This window comes from Lissotriton helveticus, chromosome 1_1 (genome assembly GCF_964261635.1).
Source record: "Lissotriton helveticus chromosome 1_1, aLisHel1.1, whole genome shotgun sequence".
Lineage (NCBI taxonomy): Eukaryota > Metazoa > Chordata > Amphibia > Caudata > Salamandridae > Lissotriton > Lissotriton helveticus.
In genome coordinates this window covers 1574269388-1574292970 of record NC_136057.1, presented here as the reverse complement: position 1 = coordinate 1574292970, position 23583 = coordinate 1574269388, and the positions used below count along the sequence as shown (strand labels likewise).

The following is a 23583-nucleotide window of genomic DNA, read 5'->3' as shown; positions in this document are numbered from 1 at the left end:
TTCTACATGCTGGTACCGGAGCGGTTTACAAACAATAGCTCTGGGACCCTTTTGATCCTTGGAGATCCTGGCCGGGACTCTATGGGCTCTGTCAAATTCTAGTGGGTGTAGAAACGTCATGTTTGTAGCTTGGGTAAACCAGGATTCAAGAAAAGCTACGCAGTTCCCCAGTTGATCCTCTGAACCTTCCGGAATGCCAAAAATGCGTAGATTCCCCCTTCGATTCCGGTCCTCCAATTCAGCCAGTTTCCGTGTTGTTTGATCTGCTGCTATGCACAAGCGTTTAACTGCGTTGCAGGTCTTAACTTCCATATCCTCAAGTTTGCTAATCCTCGTTTCCGCCTCTAAAAGTTTCGCATTGGTGTCGCGGTTATCTTGTCTGATTGCTGCCACCTCTTCCTTTGTTGCTTTCGCCAGATCTCTGACTTCATCAAGTCTGCTAAGTATTAAATCTATCGGATCCGGGTTATCCTTCTTCCCCTTGCCAGGTGACGCCAGATCAGACTTAAGCCTCTTCAGGCCTTTTGCAATCTCTTTGTCAGACATGTTCATTCGTGGTATAGACCGACTGATCGTGAACAGTGGATAGTGGTTCCCCTGATTCGTGCCTGATCGCTGTGGCGCACTTCCTTTCCAGTCTCCGGTAATTGTCCCTATTTATCTTATTTGTACTTCCAGATGACCACTCAAAAAGTCGAGACACCCAGGAGCCGGCAATCACTTAACTGATCTATTATATGATTAGCTCAGTCGCTGTGCTGAGGGCGCAATTCCTCATCTCAGGGTGAAAGCTTGCGTCGCCATTTTGGGATCAACCACACACGTTAAATAGGTAATATGCGATGAATGGGACTCGCACTTATTCGCATTGCAGTGGGTGCAATCTCCAAGCATATATTCAGACACTACCTTTTTTACAGACTTTTGCCAGTTATTATCACTCCGTGGTAGCTCCTAACTTTTGCCCATTGCAAGACATCAGTTAATCACTTCTTCACGTTGAGCCAGCACTCAGCCACTACAGCATATAAAAATGTGGCAGGCCAGATGTCTTAGCAGTATCCAAGGCAGATCAAAAGCAGTATCAAAAGCAATTACTTTGATTTGGGATCATGGTCATGGGTTCATGGTCAGTCTTTACACACAGGATCACACACTATAGATCCTCAGGGGTCAAAAACATCACCAAAAGGTACCTTTCCGCTTATTCTGAGTTACTGGTCTAAATATTCAGTTGTTTTTAATCTCATTCATTTTGCATGTTTTTCCCATCATAAACGCTGCAAGCAAATGGGCAGAGTCTGTTTGTGGACCTGCAGTTCCTTAAAAATGCGTTATGCCGCCATTTTATGAGGGTGTGAGCGGTGGCTGTGCTCGAGCTGTTTGCTGTTTACTGTGCCCCCAAGCGTCCAATCTACTCACGGTTCTTCTTCTCCGGTTACTCTTTTGCACTCTTCATAGTCCGGTGTGCCGCCGGAATTTTAATAACCTGCTCCCATATCGAGCAGGAGCCTCGGTTCCCGTCTGCTGGCGTCCTCGGTGGGCTGCTGGGCTGGTCACGTAGCCTTCCTCCCGCCTTCCTTCACCAGAGCCCGGCAGCACCCGGAGCGGAGCTTCGAGTCCGACAAAATCGGACTTTTCCTTCACGCAGCTCGTCAGCTGAGCGCTCTGTGTGCTCCGCTTACATTCCGCTGCCCGATTTTTCTGTAGTTGTCAGCGCTGGAATAAATTTGCGCTCCAGATCCAGTCAAGTCCTTCGGCACGGGCGGAGAGACTTAGAGAGCCGCCATCTCCCTCGGCGTCCAAACCACGCCCCCCCCAGTATATCTTCTTAACCACTAGTTTAGAAGGTGGCATTTGGCTCGCCCACGCATCCCTCAGGCCCAATTGCACCACCAGCTGCCTCACATTGCTCAACCAACATATACATTTTTAACTTTTTTTCATTTTGCATAATGTTACATAAGTCAGCAGCAAATTGCCGAGATTGAAGAAAGTATATCCTCCTATTCTAGCTCATTACACAGACGTCCCAAATAAGACATGAACTAGTTGTGAGAAGCCAAAAATATCAACAAATTTTTAACGGATAACGTTGAGGTAAATACTCACAATATGACTAGTCAATGAAGTAAAAAAAGTAACAGATATAAGCCCTGGAGTGGTTTTTGGTGGGAGATAATCTCCAATTCACACTTGTACAGATGGTTCTGATACAGGGTGGATCTCCGTATAACTAATGGATGATTAGGTATTAGGATGGCATACAGAGCTCCCAACCTTCTTACTTTTTCTCTTAAAGGGTTCCAAATTGGTGACGAATATTAGGCTGTGCAGTAGAGGTTGACGGTGTTGCTCCACTGGTACTTGGGCCTTCTCATGAAGCAGGAGGAGTCTCTCTCAATCTCCTTAACTCTTCCCTTGCAAAGTTGACCGGATTCTTAGTCTGTAAGTGCTTCCCCATACTTGCAGTTCCACACCAGTACTTTTTATTGGGGTCTCCTCTTGAAAGCAGTCTTGCATATGCAGCAAGTAACTTTTCTTTCATTCACCTTTTTTAAGACTTGTGGAAATTAATTTCAAAACATCCATTTTGGTAGACCAAAGTCTGTATGTACAATGGCCAGTGGAAATGTTTTGAGAGCGGGTACACCCAAGATTAAGTGAAGAGGTTTGATTGAAAAGGCATAGCAAAGGAGGTGGCAACAACAGGGAGAAAGGTCCAAGGGTGGTGGAGGCTGGGTTTGTAAATCTGCTCCATCTATAACTTTCTCTCTCTCACAGTTTTAATGTTGTTTTCTCTATCTTTCTCTCTCTCACATCGTTTCTCTTTCTCTTTTAAAGTTGTGGACGCTGCTGTCAACTCTGATGTGTAGAGCCAAAGCTCAGTTGAAGTTGTGAACTCTGTTGCTCACAGTGTTTACACAAAGTAAGCAGAACAGCCTAGATATACAATACCTCCGAGTAAATGTTTTAGAAATAAAAGAGCTTATTTACAACCCCCTTGCGCCACTTTTGCGTCAGTTTCAACATGAGAAAAGCAACACAAAAGTGGCGCAAGTCTTGTAAATAAGCTCTAAAAAATATTGTCCTGCATAATGACATGATCTCTCACCTAATTCTGTCTCATCTCTGAATCATTTTAAAGACCTGTTGATCTCAAATATAAATCTGACGTAGTAGGCACTTCTATACAAACACCGCTTGAATGCAAGCCTATAAGATAAGTGAAATGTATCAGGCACACTGCACACATTAAAAAAATTGTAAATATCGTCAAGTGTTACTTTGACTTGTAATGTTTGACCTCATTTAGTCACATTGATCTAATTTTAAACACTAATTTTCTTTTTTGTTTTGCAGATTAACTACCGAACTTCTGCTGGAGTCCACATCACATGTTGTTTATTATATTGTTTTGTTAAAGTTATGGTTCTAGTTATTTATTGTATGATCTTTTAGTTATATTTCCAGTTATTTATTGTTTTAATAAAAGTTCATTTTAAAAAGTATATACTTTTTTTTGTGGGGGTAGCATTCCCCAAAAGAAATGATATTTATAATTTGAAGTATAATTCTGAGGCTAACTCTTTAACACATCTTTACCTGAGTCTATACCTATAGTGTGGTGAACTTCTAGCCTCTGTGCTCATGTAAGTGTTCCATGAACTGTTCCTATGGTAACAGGCAGAAAGCCGTTTGGGGGTAGAGTTAAAAGTTACTGGCTGAACAAAAACAATTATATTTACCCTGGATCCTCTACAAGATCAAAAAGGAAAGCAAAGTAAAACAAAACACTGTGTACCAGATTTACAACCCCCTTGCACCACTTTCGCGTCCACCCCCCTTACAAAATTACAAGTATGTGGGCCTCAACGACCCACCTCAAGACCCGGGAATCACCACCCCCGGGAATTTGTGTATTACGGAAGGAAAACTGCGTGGCCCTCCGCCTGGTGCCCTCGAGGGCCCTGGGAACTACAACGACCGGCTCCTGCAGTGCCTACCCCCGGTATACTGCTGCTTGCTTTGACAGAGCGGGACTCTCATGACTCCCGCCCCCCCATAGCAAACTTAGTTTGCATTTTGAAAGATAGAGTAGTGAAATCTGTGGTCACTTTCAAAATCCAAAGCAGATTGCATTTCCACGTACAAATTAGCATCTACCCATGCAAAAAAGTAATGCTGGCTCCCGAAGAACGCAAACGTTCATCACACAATATACAACCTCATCCTACGTAATGTTATTTTCAATCACGTTCTAATAACCAATGAAAATCATGCTTTTATAAAACAGAAACATGCACCCTAGTTTTCTGTGTAGAATGTTGTCAAACAACCAATCATTTCTTTTTTGTTTTTCAACACTGCATCTTATACACCATTTTAGAAAGATCTTAGTTTTCAAACTGCCATTTCATTTACAGAGACCATTGAGTGCAGCGAGACCTCCTTTCAAGATGCTTAGAGTGTGAATTGTGGGGCACAACTATATTTTCTTGAGCCAAAAGAATGCAGAACACAAATATATTCACAAAGAACTAGGTTTACCCACTGTAGATATTAAATAGATTGGACAGAGAGGATTAAAGTGACACCAATTGATGCCATTGCTTAAATCCTTTTTGCATCTCCAACACCCTGACCTCATAATTGTGCACTGTGGTGGCAATGACCTAGGCACTGGGGTAGGTCTGCAAATGCTTATGTTGGACACCTTTGGATAATTGATTTCAATTTCCCCCCAAACTCCCTTTGTCTATTCAAACATATGCCAAAAGCACAAATGGAACTAGTCTAATCAATTTTGTCCACAGATTGAGAACGCTAGGAAACATGTGAATAAATCTGTGTCTGCTTTTCTCCGAGACTATAGAAAGGGGTCCATATACCACAACAATCTGCGTTTTAATATGGATGGCATCTTTAGGAGAAATGGTGTACATTTTACAGATGAAGGGAACAGAGTGTTCCTCATGAACTTTAGACTCTGCATCGGTAGTTAAATGTAAGTACTAAAATCTCTCAAACACAAGAGTTCTTTTTAGAGCCACCCAACATCTAAACACATAAGCTTGATATATAACTCAAAAATACATACTTTATTTTTTCCAGCGGCGAAACGCGCGGACCCTACGCGTATCCCGCGATTTAAAAAAAAAAATAATAATCCTATCTTACTTTTTTTGCCCTACGGGTCCTTATAGGACCCCCTGGACAGGCCTGGGGGCCAGGATGTGTCTACCCTGCCCCTGTTCACGTTTTGCCAACATATTTCACTTACTTCTTCACCCTCGCTTCTACCGAGGCACAAAATGGCTGCCAACAGTTCCTGGTTTCGAATGTTTACAACCGCTTGACAGCCAATTAGAATTGAGCGCGTGATCGGAATGGTGCGCTTATGCTAAGATGCCAATCCTCGCACAATCCGCGGATCCACCGCGCCCATAGATATATAAATGACTTTAACCGCAATTTTCTCAAAAACTACCAAACAGATTGACACCATATAAGCAAAAGCCACAAGTCGGAAATGAGGACAACCTCTCTGCCAAATTTGGTGTAATTCCGTTCAGCTGTTCGAGCTGTAGCCGTGTGTAAAGGTCCTATGGGAAATTGCATGGGGAAAACACGTTTTGGGACCCCCCTTTTTTTCCGCCCCCGCTTCACCAATCACCCCCAAACTTTCAAGGAAGGAGCGGAACTGAGCTGGCCAAAAGTTTGGAAAATTTCAAGAAGATTTATCAAATCAACGCCAAAATTATTGCCAATAGAATGTTGCGGTTTTCCTATGGATAATAGGTCCTAACTATAACTAAAAATGTGTTATTTAATACATGTTCTCCTTATGTGAAAAAAGACAAAAAGGTCTCTCCTATTTTGGATTCACTAACTGTTCTCAGGTCCTAGGCCTTTTTTCCCCCTCATTTCTCACTTTCTTTCTGGTATTGATCAAGTCACTTTTCCAACTACTATGTGTTTTACATGTATTTTAGATGTCTTAAACAGATTATTTATATGTACTTTCTGGCGTGTTTGCAGCCTTGAACAAGCCTATATTTTGGTGAAACGTGTTGGTTGCATGCATTTTTCTAATTGAGGAATAAAAGAAAGCATGACTTTCAAGAACAAAACAACTTGTCTGTCCTCTCTCTCTCTCTCTCTCTATACCTAAGCAAAAGTGTTAGCTGTTATTAATTGAAAACTGTGGTTGGCTCTCATTTTCATTTTATATAATACCCTCTCAGGTGTCTGAGCGAGGTAGGAAGGGACAAAGTCCAGGTTTAATTTTTTTGTGCTTCTTGTACAACTTACCCAAAGATTTGAAGCATGAAGCCAATTGACCCCCGGGGTGGATTCCTGAAGCACCTAGACCAAGAATGGGACCAAACGCTCCCCTTCAACTTGGACCGGCCCAAACTTGGGGTCGTCCGATGTTTGCCGACTTAAAGCTTTGCATCGTACAGCCTTCGGGTTCATCAATACACAGTTACTGCAGGCCTTAGAGTAGTAGCTTGACCGCTGGCATCATAGGCAAACCTGGTGAGGATTTGTTACAGATACTTAAAACCGTTTGGACCCGGTTATCTTGAGAGGTGACATTTCCCTTAAACACTGGTAGAATTTTGATCCAAAACTGTCTCAAAGAGATGAGCCGTAGCTCCGGATCAGTGCCTGGTAGCGGGTAAAGGAACGGATATCAGCTGGTGGTAATGGTGCCTATATGAACCCCATACCTCATTTCCAGAGCGGAAAAGCGTCAGTGCGGAACCGCATGGCCACACCTACCGGAGCGCAGAGGTACTGCTTTAAAGTTTCTGAATCCAGTATAACGCCGGTGGAATATTCAAAAGGTGAGGAATCTGCAGTTGGAAGTCGTTATCAGAATCTTTTTCCAAAATGCTCTTTTAACAGTCAAATTCGTTTAAGATCTCAGAAAATTGTCTCTCAAAAAAATAAAGCATCAATGTCACGGACCTTCTTGGATACTTCTTTGGTTCTCCTCTTTTTCTTGTAGAGCATACCTCAAACAGTGCGCTGTTCATTCACAGGAAGCACATAGCAACTATTACAAGCTGATTGCTGCTCATCCACAGGGAAAGAGGTACAAGTGGTTGCGCTGCTCTTCAAACAATATGCAGACTGAATTCACCAATAAATGAGGAATTATGAGGACTAAACCTTAGGAGATAAACTTTTTCTTATGCTTCAAGAAAGAAAAAAAAAAAACAAAAAAAACCAAGGATTAACTTGTTTACTCATCAACATGCACATAATCTGCGACAACCCATTGCTCTCCATATAGTTCACCTGAAGTTTGATGCAGACAGAGTGTGCGCTTCATTTATTTTTCACCAGTTCACTCTTGCGTGATTTTAATCTCGGGGAACAAGAGCTGATTAGGAGCTTTAAATCAGTAACCATATTGGTATGATTTTTCTAGTCATTTTTCAAAGCTTAGCACCATTGGCCAGCATTAGTTTCCCCAATACGATATTGTGGTGTAAATCATTTAAGTACTTTCAATACACAAATAGTACTTTTCCTGAGTACCCCTTCAAAGGCCAGACCACCTGCTGCGGTTTCTTCAGAAGCTGGTGATGAAATTCCTTAACCAGATGAGGGGCGTGAATATCTGGTACTTGTTTCCAAAATATTGATTGCGGTTTTTCAATCCAGAATTCTTTTAACTTTATATTCTTTTTGCTCATTACCTACAAGAGGTGATTTTGGGTCTTGAAGTCTCTTGTGAGGTTGATTTCTCTTTAGATGCGAGACATGAAACACAGGGTGGAACCCAGAATGAGGAGGCATTTTCAGTTTCACAGTAACTGGGTTTACAATTTCTTTCTACTTTAAAAAGGTCCTACAAAACGGGGCTATGGTCTCCTATTTCTGTTTTAGGTGTAAGTGCTTCGACGGCAACAATACTTTATCTCCCACACTAAATTCTAGGTTTGTTTTCCTTATCAACATGTGCTGAGACTTTGCCCTATCTATGGAATGGGTTGAGTTAGCTCACATAATTTAAGTAGAAACAAGTGTACCTGTAGATGAATTGCTGGGATAGTTATGAGCAAATTCAGCTGGCCACATTTAATATGACCAGGCACCTTCCTAAACCAACAGATCAAATCAAAGGTGTCGTTTTAGTTCTAATCAAAGGATTCGTTTTCTTGGTCTGACCTTCTTGTTTCAGGATGGTAACTACTACAATATCTAGTCTCAATTTCCCGAACTGCATAAATGCTTGCCAAAGATGTGACAGAAACAAAGACTCAGGTGGACGCCATGCGTTCTTGTGCTAGGTATCATGTACTGTTTTACAGGGAATAAATTGGCTGATTTTGGTGGTAATAGATACAAAAACAAAAATTGTGTTATACCCTGACTAGAAGGGAAGATCTACAATTAAATCCATGGTTTTAATGCACCACAGGAACGGCACTACTGGGAGTGCTGGAGAAACACTACCTTTGATGCAAGTTTCACAAGCTTGGACAAATTGTCTTAACTGGAAGTCATGCCGGGCCCACAGAAATGTCTTAACTAAACTTGTTATGGATTCCTTTGTTAGCTGCCAGTGGGTTATCATGAAAATGTCGCAAATAGATTTCCTGAAGGTCACACATTGGCAACTACAATGCCCGTTCATAATATATTTATCACTTTCTATCAGACTCTTGGGCTCTGTCCTCACCTGGTTTTCTGTTAGAAGCTTCTTGATTTCATCATTCATATTCTGGTTGTTAACTGCACAGACAAACCTTTTGTTAGGAATAATTGTCTACTTTTTACTTGAAGCTTTAGAAGTTGTGGGAGTTCTTAATAGAGAATCAATGTGTCCATTAGCTGTTCCTGGCCAATAAGAAATAAAGTCATAATCTGCAAAATACAGCGACCATTTCAACTGTCTAGGTCGGAGTAAGCGTCTGCTGACTTCAGGAATAGTAGGTTTCTGTGGTCAGTATATATCCAGCATGGTGGACTTGTAATTGTGGGATTTAACTTATGAACATCCTGATTTGGTGCCCGACAAGCTTCCCTTTTTTCAAGCCTGGACACTTCATCGGGGTTGGACCATTTTTCTTCAGCTGCTACCTTCTGTATTAAGGTGGTGTGCACTATAAAAACACATTGGCATATGGGAAGATTAGAAGGGAATACTCGTATACCGTCTGCTCTATTTCTATCTCAGTATCCACAATGTCAACACTGACTAAGAAAAGAAGGGGCACAGTAACAAATCAAACAGGAGTGTGCTTATCAAATATTTTACATTCATTTAGGGTTCTTGGAATTACAAGCTGATAAAATGTGCAATACAATAAACAGACAAGCTGCCAATGAGATAAATATGTTTGTATATTTAATCAAGTCTCCAGTTCTTGGATGTGCAGTATCTGCAGAACACAGTGCCCATAACTGTGGGCTACAATTTGAATCTGTAAAAAGACTGATACATGCTTGAGAAAGAACAACAATCTTTAAAATTATTCCCTAGTACCATAAAAATCTTTAACATGTACAATAGTTTATAATTATTATATACATTTGTTTTAAAAATAAAAAAGGCAAAAAGTTTGCTTCCAACATTAATGTCATAGGGACACAATAAATATAAAGAAAGTACAATCTTAGTTTCTGAAACTATGCCACTTCATTTAGTCAAATCCATTTCTATGCTTTTTTGGTATAAAAAATAAAATTTTAAAGGAATATAAATATGACTGAGGTGTAAAATGTTATTCTTCACTTTTTAAAATTTTGAGTAGTCCATAGTTCTTTTCACCTTATCATGTTTCCCCAACACAGGGAAGGGATAAATCCGGTAACAAGAATACAAATCGCCAATGCTGAGAAGCTATTCTTCACCAGCACTTGAATGAATCCTACTGGCATTTTGACCCCATCACTTCGCAAGCTATTTTTCACCAGTTTGTGAATAAATTACACTGGTGCTGTATTGCAAACGCTCCACAATCGGTTCTTCACCAGCTCAAGAATGCTGCATATGCCATTTTAAACTTCTTCCCAGCTCAAGGAAGCTGTGTTTTGGAATGTTACCCAGGGTGCTTCACAAGCCATTCTTCACCAGTTCATGAATTCCACGTTCATCAATCAGTAAGGGTGGATGGAATTCACGATTATTGACATTCTTTTCCAGTCCCTGAGGAGAGGCAACAGGGAAGGCAAGGTAGAAGGAAAGGCGAGGAAAAACAAAATTAGCAAAAGTGGTTCAATGTAACAACTGAAACATGAATGGCTGAACAATTCCTTGTTATTTTGCAGGAGGGTTAAAAGATTTAGCAGTTATTGGAGACTCCCAGAGCATTTATAACATACGTACAAAGCGGTTTGATTTGTGTAACTTCTTAATCCTTTCTGTCTAAAGTCTCTACCCCATAAATGCAAACTTTTTTTTGGGGTTTCTCAGAAAGACAAAGCTGTTCTACATATAAAATCCTATTGCAAGCATTCTATTTCTTCGTTTTTAGCTACTCTATACCATTACATTAAAGGACTGAAGGCATGTGCCAATTTGTTCCAACTCCGTCCCCAAACGAACAGCTCAAATCAGACTAAAGGATCATTTTAAATCCAGTTACAGAACACAAGCAACCCCAATCACATTTCCGGCATTGGTGAGGTGCTGCTTGAATATGGCTGGTCTTCTTCTGTGATGGCAGAGGTAAGATAAAAGACAATTAAATGGAATGCTATCCAGAGGTATTCCCAGTGAAGAAGCAGCCCATGCATCACTTATTATCTACTACTACTGCTCATATGCATGTCTAAATTTCTATATTAAGTTTTGACTCTCCACACATCCTTGCTTGTCATTTTTCTTTACTAACATGCACTTAAACAAGTAAAAGGTCAAAATAAAACATTACAGCTACCTCACGACTGACCAAATTACTTTCAAGCCATGTCCAATACACTTTGTCCATGATAGGAAAGACCAAAGGAACACTCAATCCTTTAAATCAACCTTAGAGATCTACAGTATTTCCATTAAAGAAATAATTGTCCGTACAAGTTCAAATAGTGCGTGTGACTAAAACCAAGAATCAGGGTTTGAAAAAATATTTAATCACACAATATTCTAGACAACAAACATGAAAGATTAAGCTACGCTTAAACTTTTATGCTAACTGATAGCGCACATCCCTTTCACTCATTCAGACAGACATCACAACTGGGAACACACTCTGCAAAAAGACGATGTTGACATATCGTGGTGTAATACAGGTACACTAGATTTATACTGATGATGAGCATTAAAGTACATTCTAGCCATTTAAAAAGGCACTGCTCTTTCACAACATAAGCACAAATTACACTACTAGAACACTAATTGCCCTATATCTGCAGATATGGAATAAATAATTCTATGTAAATCAGTATACGTGCAGGAGAATGGAGATTCGGAACCACCTCATCACATTCAACATAAACAGCCTAGAACCATGCAACCAAAGTACTGGTATCAAAAACTGCCACCAAGAACAGAAGAACCAGCACAAACACAACTAGAATATTTTAGATTTTCTGACCTTAAAGTCATCACTGTTCAATCACATCTTACATGATCACCATAAAGCCTTAATGGAATAACCATGGACTTTTTAAGGTAATATAGCAATAAGAGATTAGCTTCAAAAATTTTAATAAGGCCTCGAAACAACGTCATTTCAAATATCCTCCTCCACCTATTCTCCCATGTGTTAACTGTAAAATGGACTCATTGACAAATTGGATGCCAGAGTCAGAGTACGAAAATTAAAAAAAGATGCAGGAATCCTGGTTACAACAAACACTAGAGAATGTGTTGCTAACAATCAAAAAGAGCAAAGTATTACTGGGTTCTCAACTCATAGTGAGAAATATCACACGTGGGAGAAAGACCATTAACAAGGTGCATATTGCTCAATTATAAAATATGGCTGTAATTCTCCAAGCTTAAAATGCATTCAGTTGGTATCATGGTCATGTCTGCCGAACTCCAACCACATACTACAGAATAAAACTTACTTCTCCAGAGTATGAGATGAGAGGCGAGATTTCACATTGGATTGGCTGGTCATTAGCATCTTTCAGGCTATAGTAAAGAAAAATAAAAGCAAAGCATATAAACACAAATAAGTAGCTTAGTGGGTACTCTATATCTTGTAATACCAAAACATATTCCATGCCATTAAAGCACAGCAAGAAGTTGGCATACGGGCATTATGCATGCAAGTTAATCACATTCATTTGCCAAGTCGCTGGGCTACATAAAAGCAACCAATGTAGCCCATACTACAAGGACGGAATTGAATATTCTTCCGCGATTTTAGCTTCCAAAAGTGAAAATAAGAAAAACAACTGAAAAAAATAACACAATCTAAAAAAACTGTTTTGTATAATTCTTCTCAGCATTCCCTACGTGTTTCATGCTGAAATAGCACAGGTATTACACTGATTAGATTTTGTTATGATAAAAAAAATTGTTCCCAGGGATTTGCTAATGCAAAGATTAATTGGTAAACTATTCAGTAGCCTAAACGATCATCAACTGAAAAATAAGAGAGCGCTGACTAAGAGGGCACAACATGGCTTAAGAAATGACATAGAAAATATGCAATAGTTCCAAAAGATCAAGATGCTTTACGGACTAATTTCCATGTTGCTGTAGCATACCTCCACACATCAGGAGTGCATTCAGTAAAACACTGCAAAAATTTTAGAAAACCTAAAACTAACTTGTTCTTCTGTGTCTTCTTAATTCGTTTACAAAATAGGAGCACCGATGACAACATCAATGGACCTTTGATAGAGAGCAGGGCAACAGGGTCATGTGTGATACAAGAGAACAAGCACAATCGATAGACCATGTTACAAGTAAATAACTTTTCATTTTCTCCTCAACAGCCTGCTTTAGTAGAGTACTAAACTTTGAAAAATATGTGGGAAGGAAAAGTATAAAGACCTTGAACATGAAGATCTTTCCTTGTGCTGCCAGACCAACTTATTAATCAGCCAAGTACTAAGGGAGCAGGTTTTGTTCTTCTGTGGGGAATTCCAAAATGTATTTTCTACCAGAACTGCAGATAACGGTGTTTATGATAAACACTTTTCTGTTCAGTCATCAAGCCTCCATAGCAAAAGTTATGGGTCTGCACCAGGCACCACAGACTTGGGGAGATGTGCCCTGACACCTGAGGGCCTCTAGGAAATGCGTGTAATTCTTTTGCCGAAACCCGTCAGCGTTTGGAAAGTCAATTAATATGAGTGGTAAGAAAGCAAATTTATCTAAAGCTCGACATCAAGAAGGATGTAATCAAAGGGCAACTTTAGAGTTCTTTGAAACAAATGAAGTTGGAAATCTTCAAAATCTGGAAGGATATATGTGATTGTTAGGCTGCTAGTGCTGAAGATTTGGATTTGTTTGTGAATGAGTCAAGGTTGCTTTTGGTGGCTCGTTTACACAGAGATCTTTGTTTCAAATTGGGGAGAGAAGTATTCGTTTGACCTGTGCTTCCTAAGACAATAAATAACTTGTATTAGTTTTGTAGAATTAGTTCTAAAGGAAAAAACGAAGAGCACGGTCAGTCTCACGCAATGGTACAAAGCACTAGGGACTTCTTTGGCACCACTACTCTTGTGAGAGGAACATCAAAGCATCAAATCTCGTGGGTTTTTAGGTCTTACAAGATTTATGGTCATTAGACATGTGAGCAGGTGGTAGCACACACATGCATCTTTTACTTTATATTATTTCACTTTGGTTTTTGTAACCTGCAACATACCCCTCCCCTCACCCCAACCCACCCCCTGGAGTAGGCTAAAAGTGCTTGTCCTGGCTGGCTAAAAGTGTATCTTCCTGGTTATTGTTATAAAACATGAAAGCAGGCCCTTGCATCATTTAATGGGCTCTCAAAGGGAACAAGAGGCAAACACAAAATCCTGCCCTTTGTATCCCCAAAGGAAAATGTTTTTAGAATTTAATAAACCTCAATTCTGAAAGCCTTCAAAGTGGAGGAAATGGTACCGTGAAAAATAGTTGTGAGACGAACAGTTAATAGAATGTCTGGTGACTGCTGGTAAAAAAGGATCTATATATACTCCAAGGGGCTTTTGTAACCGGTGAAAACGCAGGCCTCTGAAACAAAATCCCAGGTTACTATAGAAGTTTGCACCATATTGGGTCCAAACTTGAGCCCTTCTGTCTAATGAAGCAGAGTTGATAAAAAGTGGGAGACACTTGAAAAATTGCTCACTGGAATTCAGTTGATAAAAAAATAAAAATGAGATGTTATGGTTATGGTGTAACGAGGTATTTGGTGTTAATCGGAGGTTTTCAGTGAAAATAATGGATATTTTTTGGGCAATTGTTTTTTCGTACTGGAGAAGTTTTATTCAAGATTACGTCATGCATTAAAATCTGTACCCTCAATATTGGAGGGCTTAATGATTGGAGAAAGCGCCAAAAACTGGGTCACTTTGTTAAATTCAACAATATCGATATCCTGTGTCTACAAGAGACCCATCTTCCTTGGGAAAAAAAGAAATCTATTGAACCTAGTGGGATATGAGCTACTGGCCTGCTCCTCACAGACTTCTTCAGTTAGGGGGGTTGCCATTCTGTCTAACCAATCCCTAGGAGGGGCCAAGAGATTCAAGGCAGATAGTTCGGGGAGATGGTTATTAGTCGACCTGACTCTGGGATATACGATTTGCACAGTATATGGTTCAAATCATGATGAACCAGATGTGTTCGATCTACTAGAGGGGGAGCTGGCAAATTGGCCAACACCGGTTATGTGTGGGGACCTGAATATTTCAGTTGACTGGAATAAGTTAGACAGCTATTCAGGGCGTAAACCTAGGGTGCTTAGGGCCTTGGCTTCACTTAAGGAATCACACGGGCTGAAGGATGTCTGGAACGCTAAGGAACCTAATAACCCGGGCTTTCCTTATTATTCTTACCCATGTCAGAAATATTCTAAGTTGGATTATTTTTTGATATCAGCAGAGAAACTTAGCGAAGTAAATATATGTAAATTACCTAAATTGATATCGGATCATAACCCGTTGATTTTAACCTGTGTAGTAGATAGGATCGAGAGAAAACAAACAAGCTGGTCATTAGAGAGAAAACTTCTTTCGGATGACAGGTTTGTTCGGCATCTCAAACAATGGGCAAAGGAGTTCTATGAGGCAAATCGTTATAGTACATCCCGTAATGGAGTTTGGGAAGCCTTTAAGGCCTCCCTAAGGGGTGAAACTATAAGTTGCTCAGCCCGACTGAGGAAGGAAGACAAGAATAAGATCGAGACCCTGATAAGGGAGCTGGCAGTGGTAGAAGAGCAGCATATCAAGGAAATTGTGCAGGGGATCGATAGCCAGGCAAGCCTAAATAGAATGGCCACTATCAAAGCAGATCTTCAGGAAGTAGTGGCTCAGAAGGAGACCAGGGAATATCAGTCCTCCAGGGCAAAACGCTATGAGACGGGTGAGCAGGCAGGAAGTGCATTGGCACTCCGGATCAGGCAGGAGAGGCCCAAAAATTTGATTGTCAGTATACAGGAAGACGGTATCGATTATACTGAGCCAAAGGATATCTTAAGAATTTTTCAAACCTTTTACCAAAAACTGTTAGATGAGGAAGGTGGGACGCATGCTCAAACCCCAGAATTTGAGGACGGCGGCCCCGCACTAGATAGTTGTAGTAGGGAGACTCTGGAACAGGACCTGACCATGTCTGAGATTAGAATGGCGTTGCGGGATCTGGCAGCTGGTAAGGCCGCAGGTCCCAACGGAATTCCCCTAGAGGTATACAAATGCTTGGAGGAAGAGATTGCCCCAATCCTCCTGGATTTATTTAATGGCATAATTTGTACAGGCATAATCCCAGATTCCTGGAGGGAGACAAATATCATCAAATTCCACAAAAAGGGTAAAATTAAAACCAACTCAGGCTCATATCGCCCAATTTCGCTTATAAATGCTGATACGAAATTATATTCCAAGATCTGGGCGAAAAGAATGGGGGGGATCATTGGCAACTCGTTTCCCCTTGGCAACATGGTTTTGTCCCTGGTAGAGGTACCACGGATCATATAAGACGCGCTATCACCTTGTTTGATGCCCATGCTGCCAGGGGAGGAGAGATGGCCATGATCCTCGTCGACGCGGAGAAAGCATTTGACCGCGTGGTCTAGGAGTTTCTGTGGGGCATTCTGGCAGGAAGGGGTTTTGGGGACAAGAGTATGAGAGCTATCAAGGCGGTGTACAGAGACCCGGTGGCAAGGGTCATGGTCATGGGTCAACGATCGGAGGAAATATTAATTAAAAGGGGTACCCGACAAGGCTGCCCTGCTCTCCGATCTTGTTCTCACTGTATATTGATCCACTCATTCAAAAAATCTTGGCTTCGGAACAGATCACTCCAGTAGTACTTAATGGATATACTACGAAACTATTGGCATACGCCGACGATCTGGCAATTATAACCACAGACCCGCAACAATCAATGGTTGAGCTTTCTCAATTGGCCAAGGTCTTTGGTGTACATTCAGGCTATCGCCTGAATGAGGAAAAAACACAGATAATCTGCACGAATAACATCACTAAGGTGGACCAAAGATATATGGAATCAGCAGTATATTTGGGTGTTAAGGTGAATGCTAATGTTGATAAGATTATCGCCGATAATTATATACCCCTGATAGATCTGATTGAAAATGAGCTGAAAAGGATTGATATCATGCATTTTTTATTGATTGGTAGGGAAAACGTGCTTAAAATGACAATGTTCCCCAAGATCCTCTATCTGTTTCGCGCTATCCCTTTGTTACTGGAAGATGGGATGATTAGGAAAATAGAAACAGCATTTATGCGATTTATTTTGCAACATGGAAAAATTAGACGATCGATTGCTCATATGTCACTTCCATTGGCGAGGGGTGGTTTGACGATGCCCAACCTCAGGCTGTATCACTGGACGTGTCTATTGGTACAAATGAACATCTTGTTTCAGTATGACCCTGTAATATCAGAAGCCCTGCCCGCTAACATTGTACTTCACTCCATCTTTGAGCTCTTATTGGGGAGAAAGGCTGTGGGTATATTAACGTGTGAAGTTGATCGTAGGTTTTATAAGAGAGCTAGATTTAAGGTTTTGGTGGGGGCTTGGGGGACTTGGAAGTCTGTTATGAAATACCTGAATATCCCTAAAATTAATCGGGATATTAATCTCTGGAACTGTAATCTCTTCCCTAACCTAGGGCAAAATAGAAATAGTCTACTTTGGAAGGAGCAGGGTGTAAAGTGCCTGGGGGATGTTATGGAAGGTAATGATATTCTGGGCTTCGATAGACTACAACTGAAATTTGGTATTCCAGCAAGTCAATGGCTAATATATAGCCAAATCTGCCAAACATTTCGTTCAATCAGGCCCAGAATCCCCCTCCCTCTGTCCAATCCTATAGTCGACTACCTGAGAAAGGGGGGCAGGAAAATTAGCATAGGGTATAATCTCCTACTACAAGAGCTCGAGGACGATATGGAAAAAACTGAATCCTCTTTGGCTCAGAAACTTGGCGATCCCGATGTGGACCTAGATCTCGCCTTAGTCATGAGCAAAAAAATCTTCAGTTCCTCAAATCTGAGGGCTCAACATTATAAAACCCTTTTTAATTTATACTATACCCCCGCTAAATTGTTTAGCTGGGGAGTAAGAGATAATGACAGATGCCCTAGGTGCAACAGGAGTACAGCAGATCTACTCCATATGTTTTACCACTGCCCAAAGTTGACTCCAGTTCTTAGGGAGATACAGCTGTTTCAGGAGGGGCTGCTAGAACAAAACATCGTTCTATCCCCTACTGTGGTTTTATTAGGTACCGATGGTAAGCTGAGGGCAAATGGGGGACCAGAAGCCATGGTTTTTATCTCAGTAGCTGTACTGCGGATATTAATTTCTGCTGGTTGGAAGGACACAACTGTACCCACCTTCCAGATGTGGCTAAATAGGTTTTTAGGAATACATAATATAGAAGAATGTTTGTATGATTTTAAGGGAAAGAAAACCCGGGAATTGGGCAGAAAGATCTGGGCCACCCTTAGGAAATGGAGGGAAGCTAGACGGTGACGTAAGAAAAAAAAAAAAGCTAGGCGGATACAAGCATACGTTTTACCCATTCCAGTGTATATATTTATTGAGCCTGCCAGGTTATGAATTTTTCTCTTAACAACTGTGTGTTTTTTAATATCTGCCATTTTATTGTTGTTAATGTATTTACTCTGATTATGCAAATGTGATATATGCGTTTCGTTTTTACCTCACTCATCGTAACATCTCAATAAGGATATTTAAAAAAAAAAAGGAATTCAGTTGATATGCTGGAAAATGTCCCACTCTGGAAAAACTAGTTGGACAAGATAAAATCCAAGAACTTGAGTAGTAATGTATGCACTAAACAGTAACAGCTGTGTTACAACCAACAGCAGCACTTTCGTTGAAAGGAAAGAACGATCTATGCATCTTTTGTGCCTTGTCTCTCCACACCCTTAAGGTTCTTTTCATCTGTCACAATTCACACGATCATTTCAGCAGACATGATAGACTGGAGTAAACTCGAAGGCAATAACATGCTCCTACCTTCGTACATGCACCCTCTGTACCTTGTTAGTAAAGAAAAAGATTCAAAGTTACAATAAATGAATCAACCACAAGATCGCCAATTACGTTTTCCAATTTCTGGGTCACATCTGCTAGGGTATACTTTGAGGAGAAACTGAATCTATTTATGAGGGTTCTCCTTAATCTTATGCCACAATATTGACATGACTAGAAGGGAAAAATAAGTATTTTTCTTTTAAAATACAAACTGTGTATGGCACGGGTCTTCATGGTAAGATACGCTGAGCGTAGTTCTCTAATAGCAAACTAATTTCCATTATGCCATGCCTGTTTTTTGGAATTGTGAATATCCATCTAATTTCAGAGGCTGGGTTTGGTTAAGTTCTATTTGTAGTAAGAAAATAGGTATGGTAACAACAGCTTTATGGAAATGTCTCCCTTTGCTTCCTAAACTACTCTGTTAATACCTTTAGCAAGGAAATATTTGTGCATCCTCAATTCATTGATTCTGCTCCTAGCCAAAACATCACCTTCAATATCCGTTAGTCAATTTTTGAAGCTTCACCTATGTGAACAGCAACTAGCTTTGAGCAGTTAGGCCCACATTGGTCATAGGATGCTCATTTGATTAATAGTCCTCAGACCAGTAGCTGTCCAGAGTACTTGGAGCTAGAGCTAGAATGAAACCAATGCTAATAAGTGAAGAAAGACATTGCATTTCCAATGTTTCCCTGTTTACAGTGCTAAATCCTCCCCGTTTGAACTAATCACAAAATGGGCTAAGCAATAATTCTTTGATCTATGCCTCTAGCTGATCATTTTATAGCACAATTCTATTTTCCTATATGAACTTACTAAGATGTGGCAATATTTATTGTTGTTTCTAAGGCGTTTCTTCTACTGCTTCATGCCAAAGAGGCACTGCCTGGATCTTATAGCTATATTACCCGTAATACTGGACTTTCCACACTGCACCCAAAATGTAACCAGCAATTCTTGTGGTAGACTACTCTAAAGCAACTCTGTTTGCCAAAAGTCAGTACATGAGAAAAGACATATGTGCAGAAGATCCTGTGCTATGATTTCCAGGCAAGATCCTTTCAGGTAGATTTACTGCAGTCTGTAATATTGTTTGCTAGAGGGCTGCATCCTTCCAACGCAGCACAAAGCAAACAGTAAAACGCATTGACAGGAACCACTGTGATGGCGGTTCCGGACAATGCCTTTACAAATGACCACCAGATAGGTGGTCATTTATAAATCTTGTGGGAGGAATAATCTTAACCTGGGGGATGCAAAGTCCTCCTCCCATGACCCAGCTCATATACACAAGCAATGAAGCCCTCCAATGAGAGTAAATGCTACTTCCAAATGCCAATCCAAATAACCACTGTGTATTTCATGTGGAAAACTGACAAGCAAATGATTGGGACTCGAGCAGTGAAATGCATGGTGACACTCAAACCGCTTCACTGAATGGCAGAACACAAGATTAGGGTTAAAAGGAGTGCTACACAGTGACAGAGATTCAAATAAGTGAGAAGATCAAACCTGGACCCCATAGAGAAAGCACAAGAACAGAGCGCACAGATATCCTTTTCTACACTATTGATGCTCACGCTCTCTAGTGTAGATAAAGCAGGGCACTCAGAAAACATCATGAGAGCAGTCAGCTGTCTGAAGGCAGAGCCATGGGGAGAAGGTAAAGTAAAGATCCTGCAAACAGAAGTGGTGCCACCTGTTAGGACAGACCAAAGGTTCCCAGCATGCTGCTGTGAAAATGTTAGTGCCTAAGAAGCAACAGCCCGTCACCGTGCACAAGAGATAACATAGTTACTTTTTATTGGCATCGATGACTTCCGACACTCCATTCGCTGAATTGCTAAGTGGGAATAAATAATGATTTATGATATTTACAATGGATAGATTGAGCATATGAGCAGTCAGCCATTTTCCCCATTACGCTTGCAGGGGTAACAAAACATATCATCAGCTAAACTTAATTATATCTACACCCATATCGCAAAAGTGCTTGCTGTAATATGCTATTTATTACTACTGTTGAATGGGAGGAGGAGCCATGATCCAGAAGGCTTTTGGTGGCTCATGATGCCCCACTATTCCTTTAACAATGGTAATGAGTAGCATTTTACACTCAGTGGATCTCAATATATGGCTATGGCCATAAGCAAATCTCTTTAACTCAAACCAGAGCAACGTGGGTTTAAAGAATGCAGTGGGTCGAAATCAAGTTACGTAGGCCTTTCAAGAATGGACACAGTAATCTTTGAGCATTTATTTGTTTATTTTGGGTATTATATAGCACCAAAATACCACCTCATAGCCAGCCAGTACTATCAAATCAGCAAGATAGCAAACATTGATTTCTCAAATGATTTGTACAGTGCTCTGCTAATGACGTGGTATTTAACTGTGCAATGGAATAATACACATAAAAATGTAGGTTTATTAATACGTTGCTTTGAAATAAAAGGTTGTCTTATCACATACAGCATATGCTATACATTTATAAAGAGAAGTGTTACACTGGTCACAGGCAAATGAGCTGTAACAATTTCAAAGCCTAAATCAATAATGCTGCAAATATGCGACTCTCTCTAGTCGTAGATTCCTCACCTGAATTATTTCCAGGTGCCCGAATGGATCCGGAAACTTTCAGCCGTACCTCTGCACACCGGTAGGTAGCACTGTGTAGCTCAAGAATGACGCGGTGAGGCTACAGACATGACTTACAGAGCATATTTAGGTGTCCCCAGGCTCAAAGCCCTTAATAGCAAATTGGTCGTGGCCAGTGTGCAGATTCCTGGACAGAGTCCAATCACAGAAAGGGGAGGATGGGATAGCTGGTGAGGAACCTGTGGCTAGATAAGAGTCTCTATCAGAAAAAGCGATACTGACGGTAAGGGAATTTGTTCTTCCGATAGAGACTTCTAGCTGCAAATTCCTCAGCTTTTGAGTAGATACCATAGCAGTACCTATTTGGCAGTGGGTCTTTGGCTGGACTCAAACCAGAAAGCGAATGTATATGTGAAGCCCACGTAGTCACCTAGCAAATGTCCACGATGTACCAACGCAGTGATAGCAGCTTTGGCCCTGGTAGAATAGGCACACAGTCCTTCTGGAGCCGGCCTTTTAGCCAGTGCATAGCAGATCTTAATACAGAGCACGATCCAGCAGGAGATGGCTTTCTTTTGCACAGCCTTGCCTTTTTTGCTGCAGAGAACACTACAAAGAGCTGACAGACCATCCAGTGTTGTTTGGTATGATCTAAGTAAAAATTGAGCATTCTCTTGAGGTCAAAGCACAGAGTCTCTCTTCCTCCTTAGAGGGGTAATGTGGAGTATAGAACGCCGGCAAGGTGATGCTTTGACCTAAGTGGAACGACGTTGCATCTTCCGTCAAGAAGGAGGCTCGCACTTGCAGAGCTAGTTTGTCTGGGAAGATGGTGGTGTACTCCAGGTTGACACAGAGGTTGAAGCTCATTTAAACGTCACACCGATGTTGTGGAGATGAGGAACACTGTCTTGAGGGGGAAAAGCCTCTATGGACAGCTGCGAACTGGCTCAAATGGAGAGCACATCACAAATGTGAGGACCAAGTAAAGGTCCCACTCAGGCATGCAGAGGGAAGAAACAAATGTAAACCTTTTTAAAACAGTTTGAGGTTCAAAAAATGAGGATTGATCCAACAATCGCCAAAGTGACACAGTGAACCATGAAATACTAGCCAATAGGCTATCAGAATTAGGAATCAGAGGCACGCCCTTAAGTTGCTGACATCTTTTCTCTCTGACAGGGTTCAGTTGGCAGAGTCCGGAGCTTTCTCGTCCGAACAATTCACACTGCCCTGTGGGGTGCCACAGGCTTCGTTCCTAAACCCTACCCTGTTCAATCTCTCTGGCTAATATCATCAGGTAGTTTGGTTTCTCAGTGGTCTCATACGCTGATGACACCTAGCTAGTAGTTTCAGTTTCCATTAACATTGAAGAGACAGCAGATCGTTTTAATTGCTGCATGACACCAGTTGGATGAGTTCCACCTGCCTAAAATTGAATGGGGGAAATACGGAGGTTACCCTGTTGGCTACAGATACCTTCTTTTGGTCACCCAGATGGCGGCCTTTAAGTTAGGGAGACCTTTCAGTTCCAGTGCAGAAGGTGAAAAATTGAGGGTTCATATTTAATGACAATCTGATCTTCAAAAATGTTTACTTCTTTTTAATTTTAAAAGATAAATCAGGAAAGTTCGTCCTTTCATTCCGCCCGACACCCTAAAAACACTTGTGACAGCTTTAGCACTGTCCAGATTTGACTATGGTAATGCTTTGTACATGGTTATCCAAACACAGTATCTACGAAAGCTACAGCGTCTCCAAAATGTGGCCACCAGACTACTGCTGGATATTCTGAGGTCTCAGCCAGTCTCCCACTGTTTGAGAACCTTGCACTGGCTCCCAGTGGACAAGAGGATCAAAGTTAAATCCCAATGCTTAGCATTTAAGGCATTGCACCAGTGCCGGTCCTCATTATCTGAAGAATCATCTGATCTGGTAGGGGCCTTCCAGAAACGTAAGATCTGGATATAGCAAACTCCTACAAACCCCAAGGTTTAAGAAAGCTCTTTTGGGTGGAAGAAGCTTCTTGTTAGGGAAAGTCAAAACATGGAACTCTCTCCCGGCCGGCATAAAGAACAGCCTGACGCTGTTATCCTTAAGAAAATCGCTAAAAACCTGGCTCTTCACCAACTAACATTTTTCATCCAGTTTCATCAGCAACCTTACTGGATTCTCTGGTAGTAGCGCCTTATCGCCCCTGGGCATTCGTGCACTTTATAAATGCTTAAATCAAATCAAATAGGCTGAATGAGCTGAAAGGTACCCTTTTATCTGTGTCCAGGGCAAAGGCTCGTTGGGCTAGGTATAACCAATAA

At 41.0% G+C, this 23583-nt stretch overlaps 1 protein-coding gene across 2 annotated transcripts in view; it reads right to left on the bottom strand.

Annotated features, from left to right (window-relative positions):
• Positions 1 to 9348: 9348 nt before the first annotated feature.
• The window catches only part of UAP1 (UDP-N-acetylglucosamine pyrophosphorylase 1), a 148318-nt gene continuing 134083 nt past the window's right edge, over positions 9349 to 23583 (bottom strand). The window contains exons 9-11 of one of the 2 annotated variants that reach the window (XM_078687169.1): positions 20472 to 20516; positions 12040 to 12106; positions 9349 to 10171 (exon numbers count right to left, since the gene is read on the bottom strand). In XM_078687169.1, coding sequence (XP_078543295.1) covers positions 10079 to 10171; positions 12040 to 12106; positions 20472 to 20516 — 205 coding nt within the window. In that variant the 3' untranslated portion in view covers positions 9349 to 10078. The remainder of the gene's footprint in view (positions 10172 to 12039; positions 12107 to 20471; positions 20517 to 23583) is intronic. The other variant, XM_078687179.1, reaches the window with a different exon arrangement.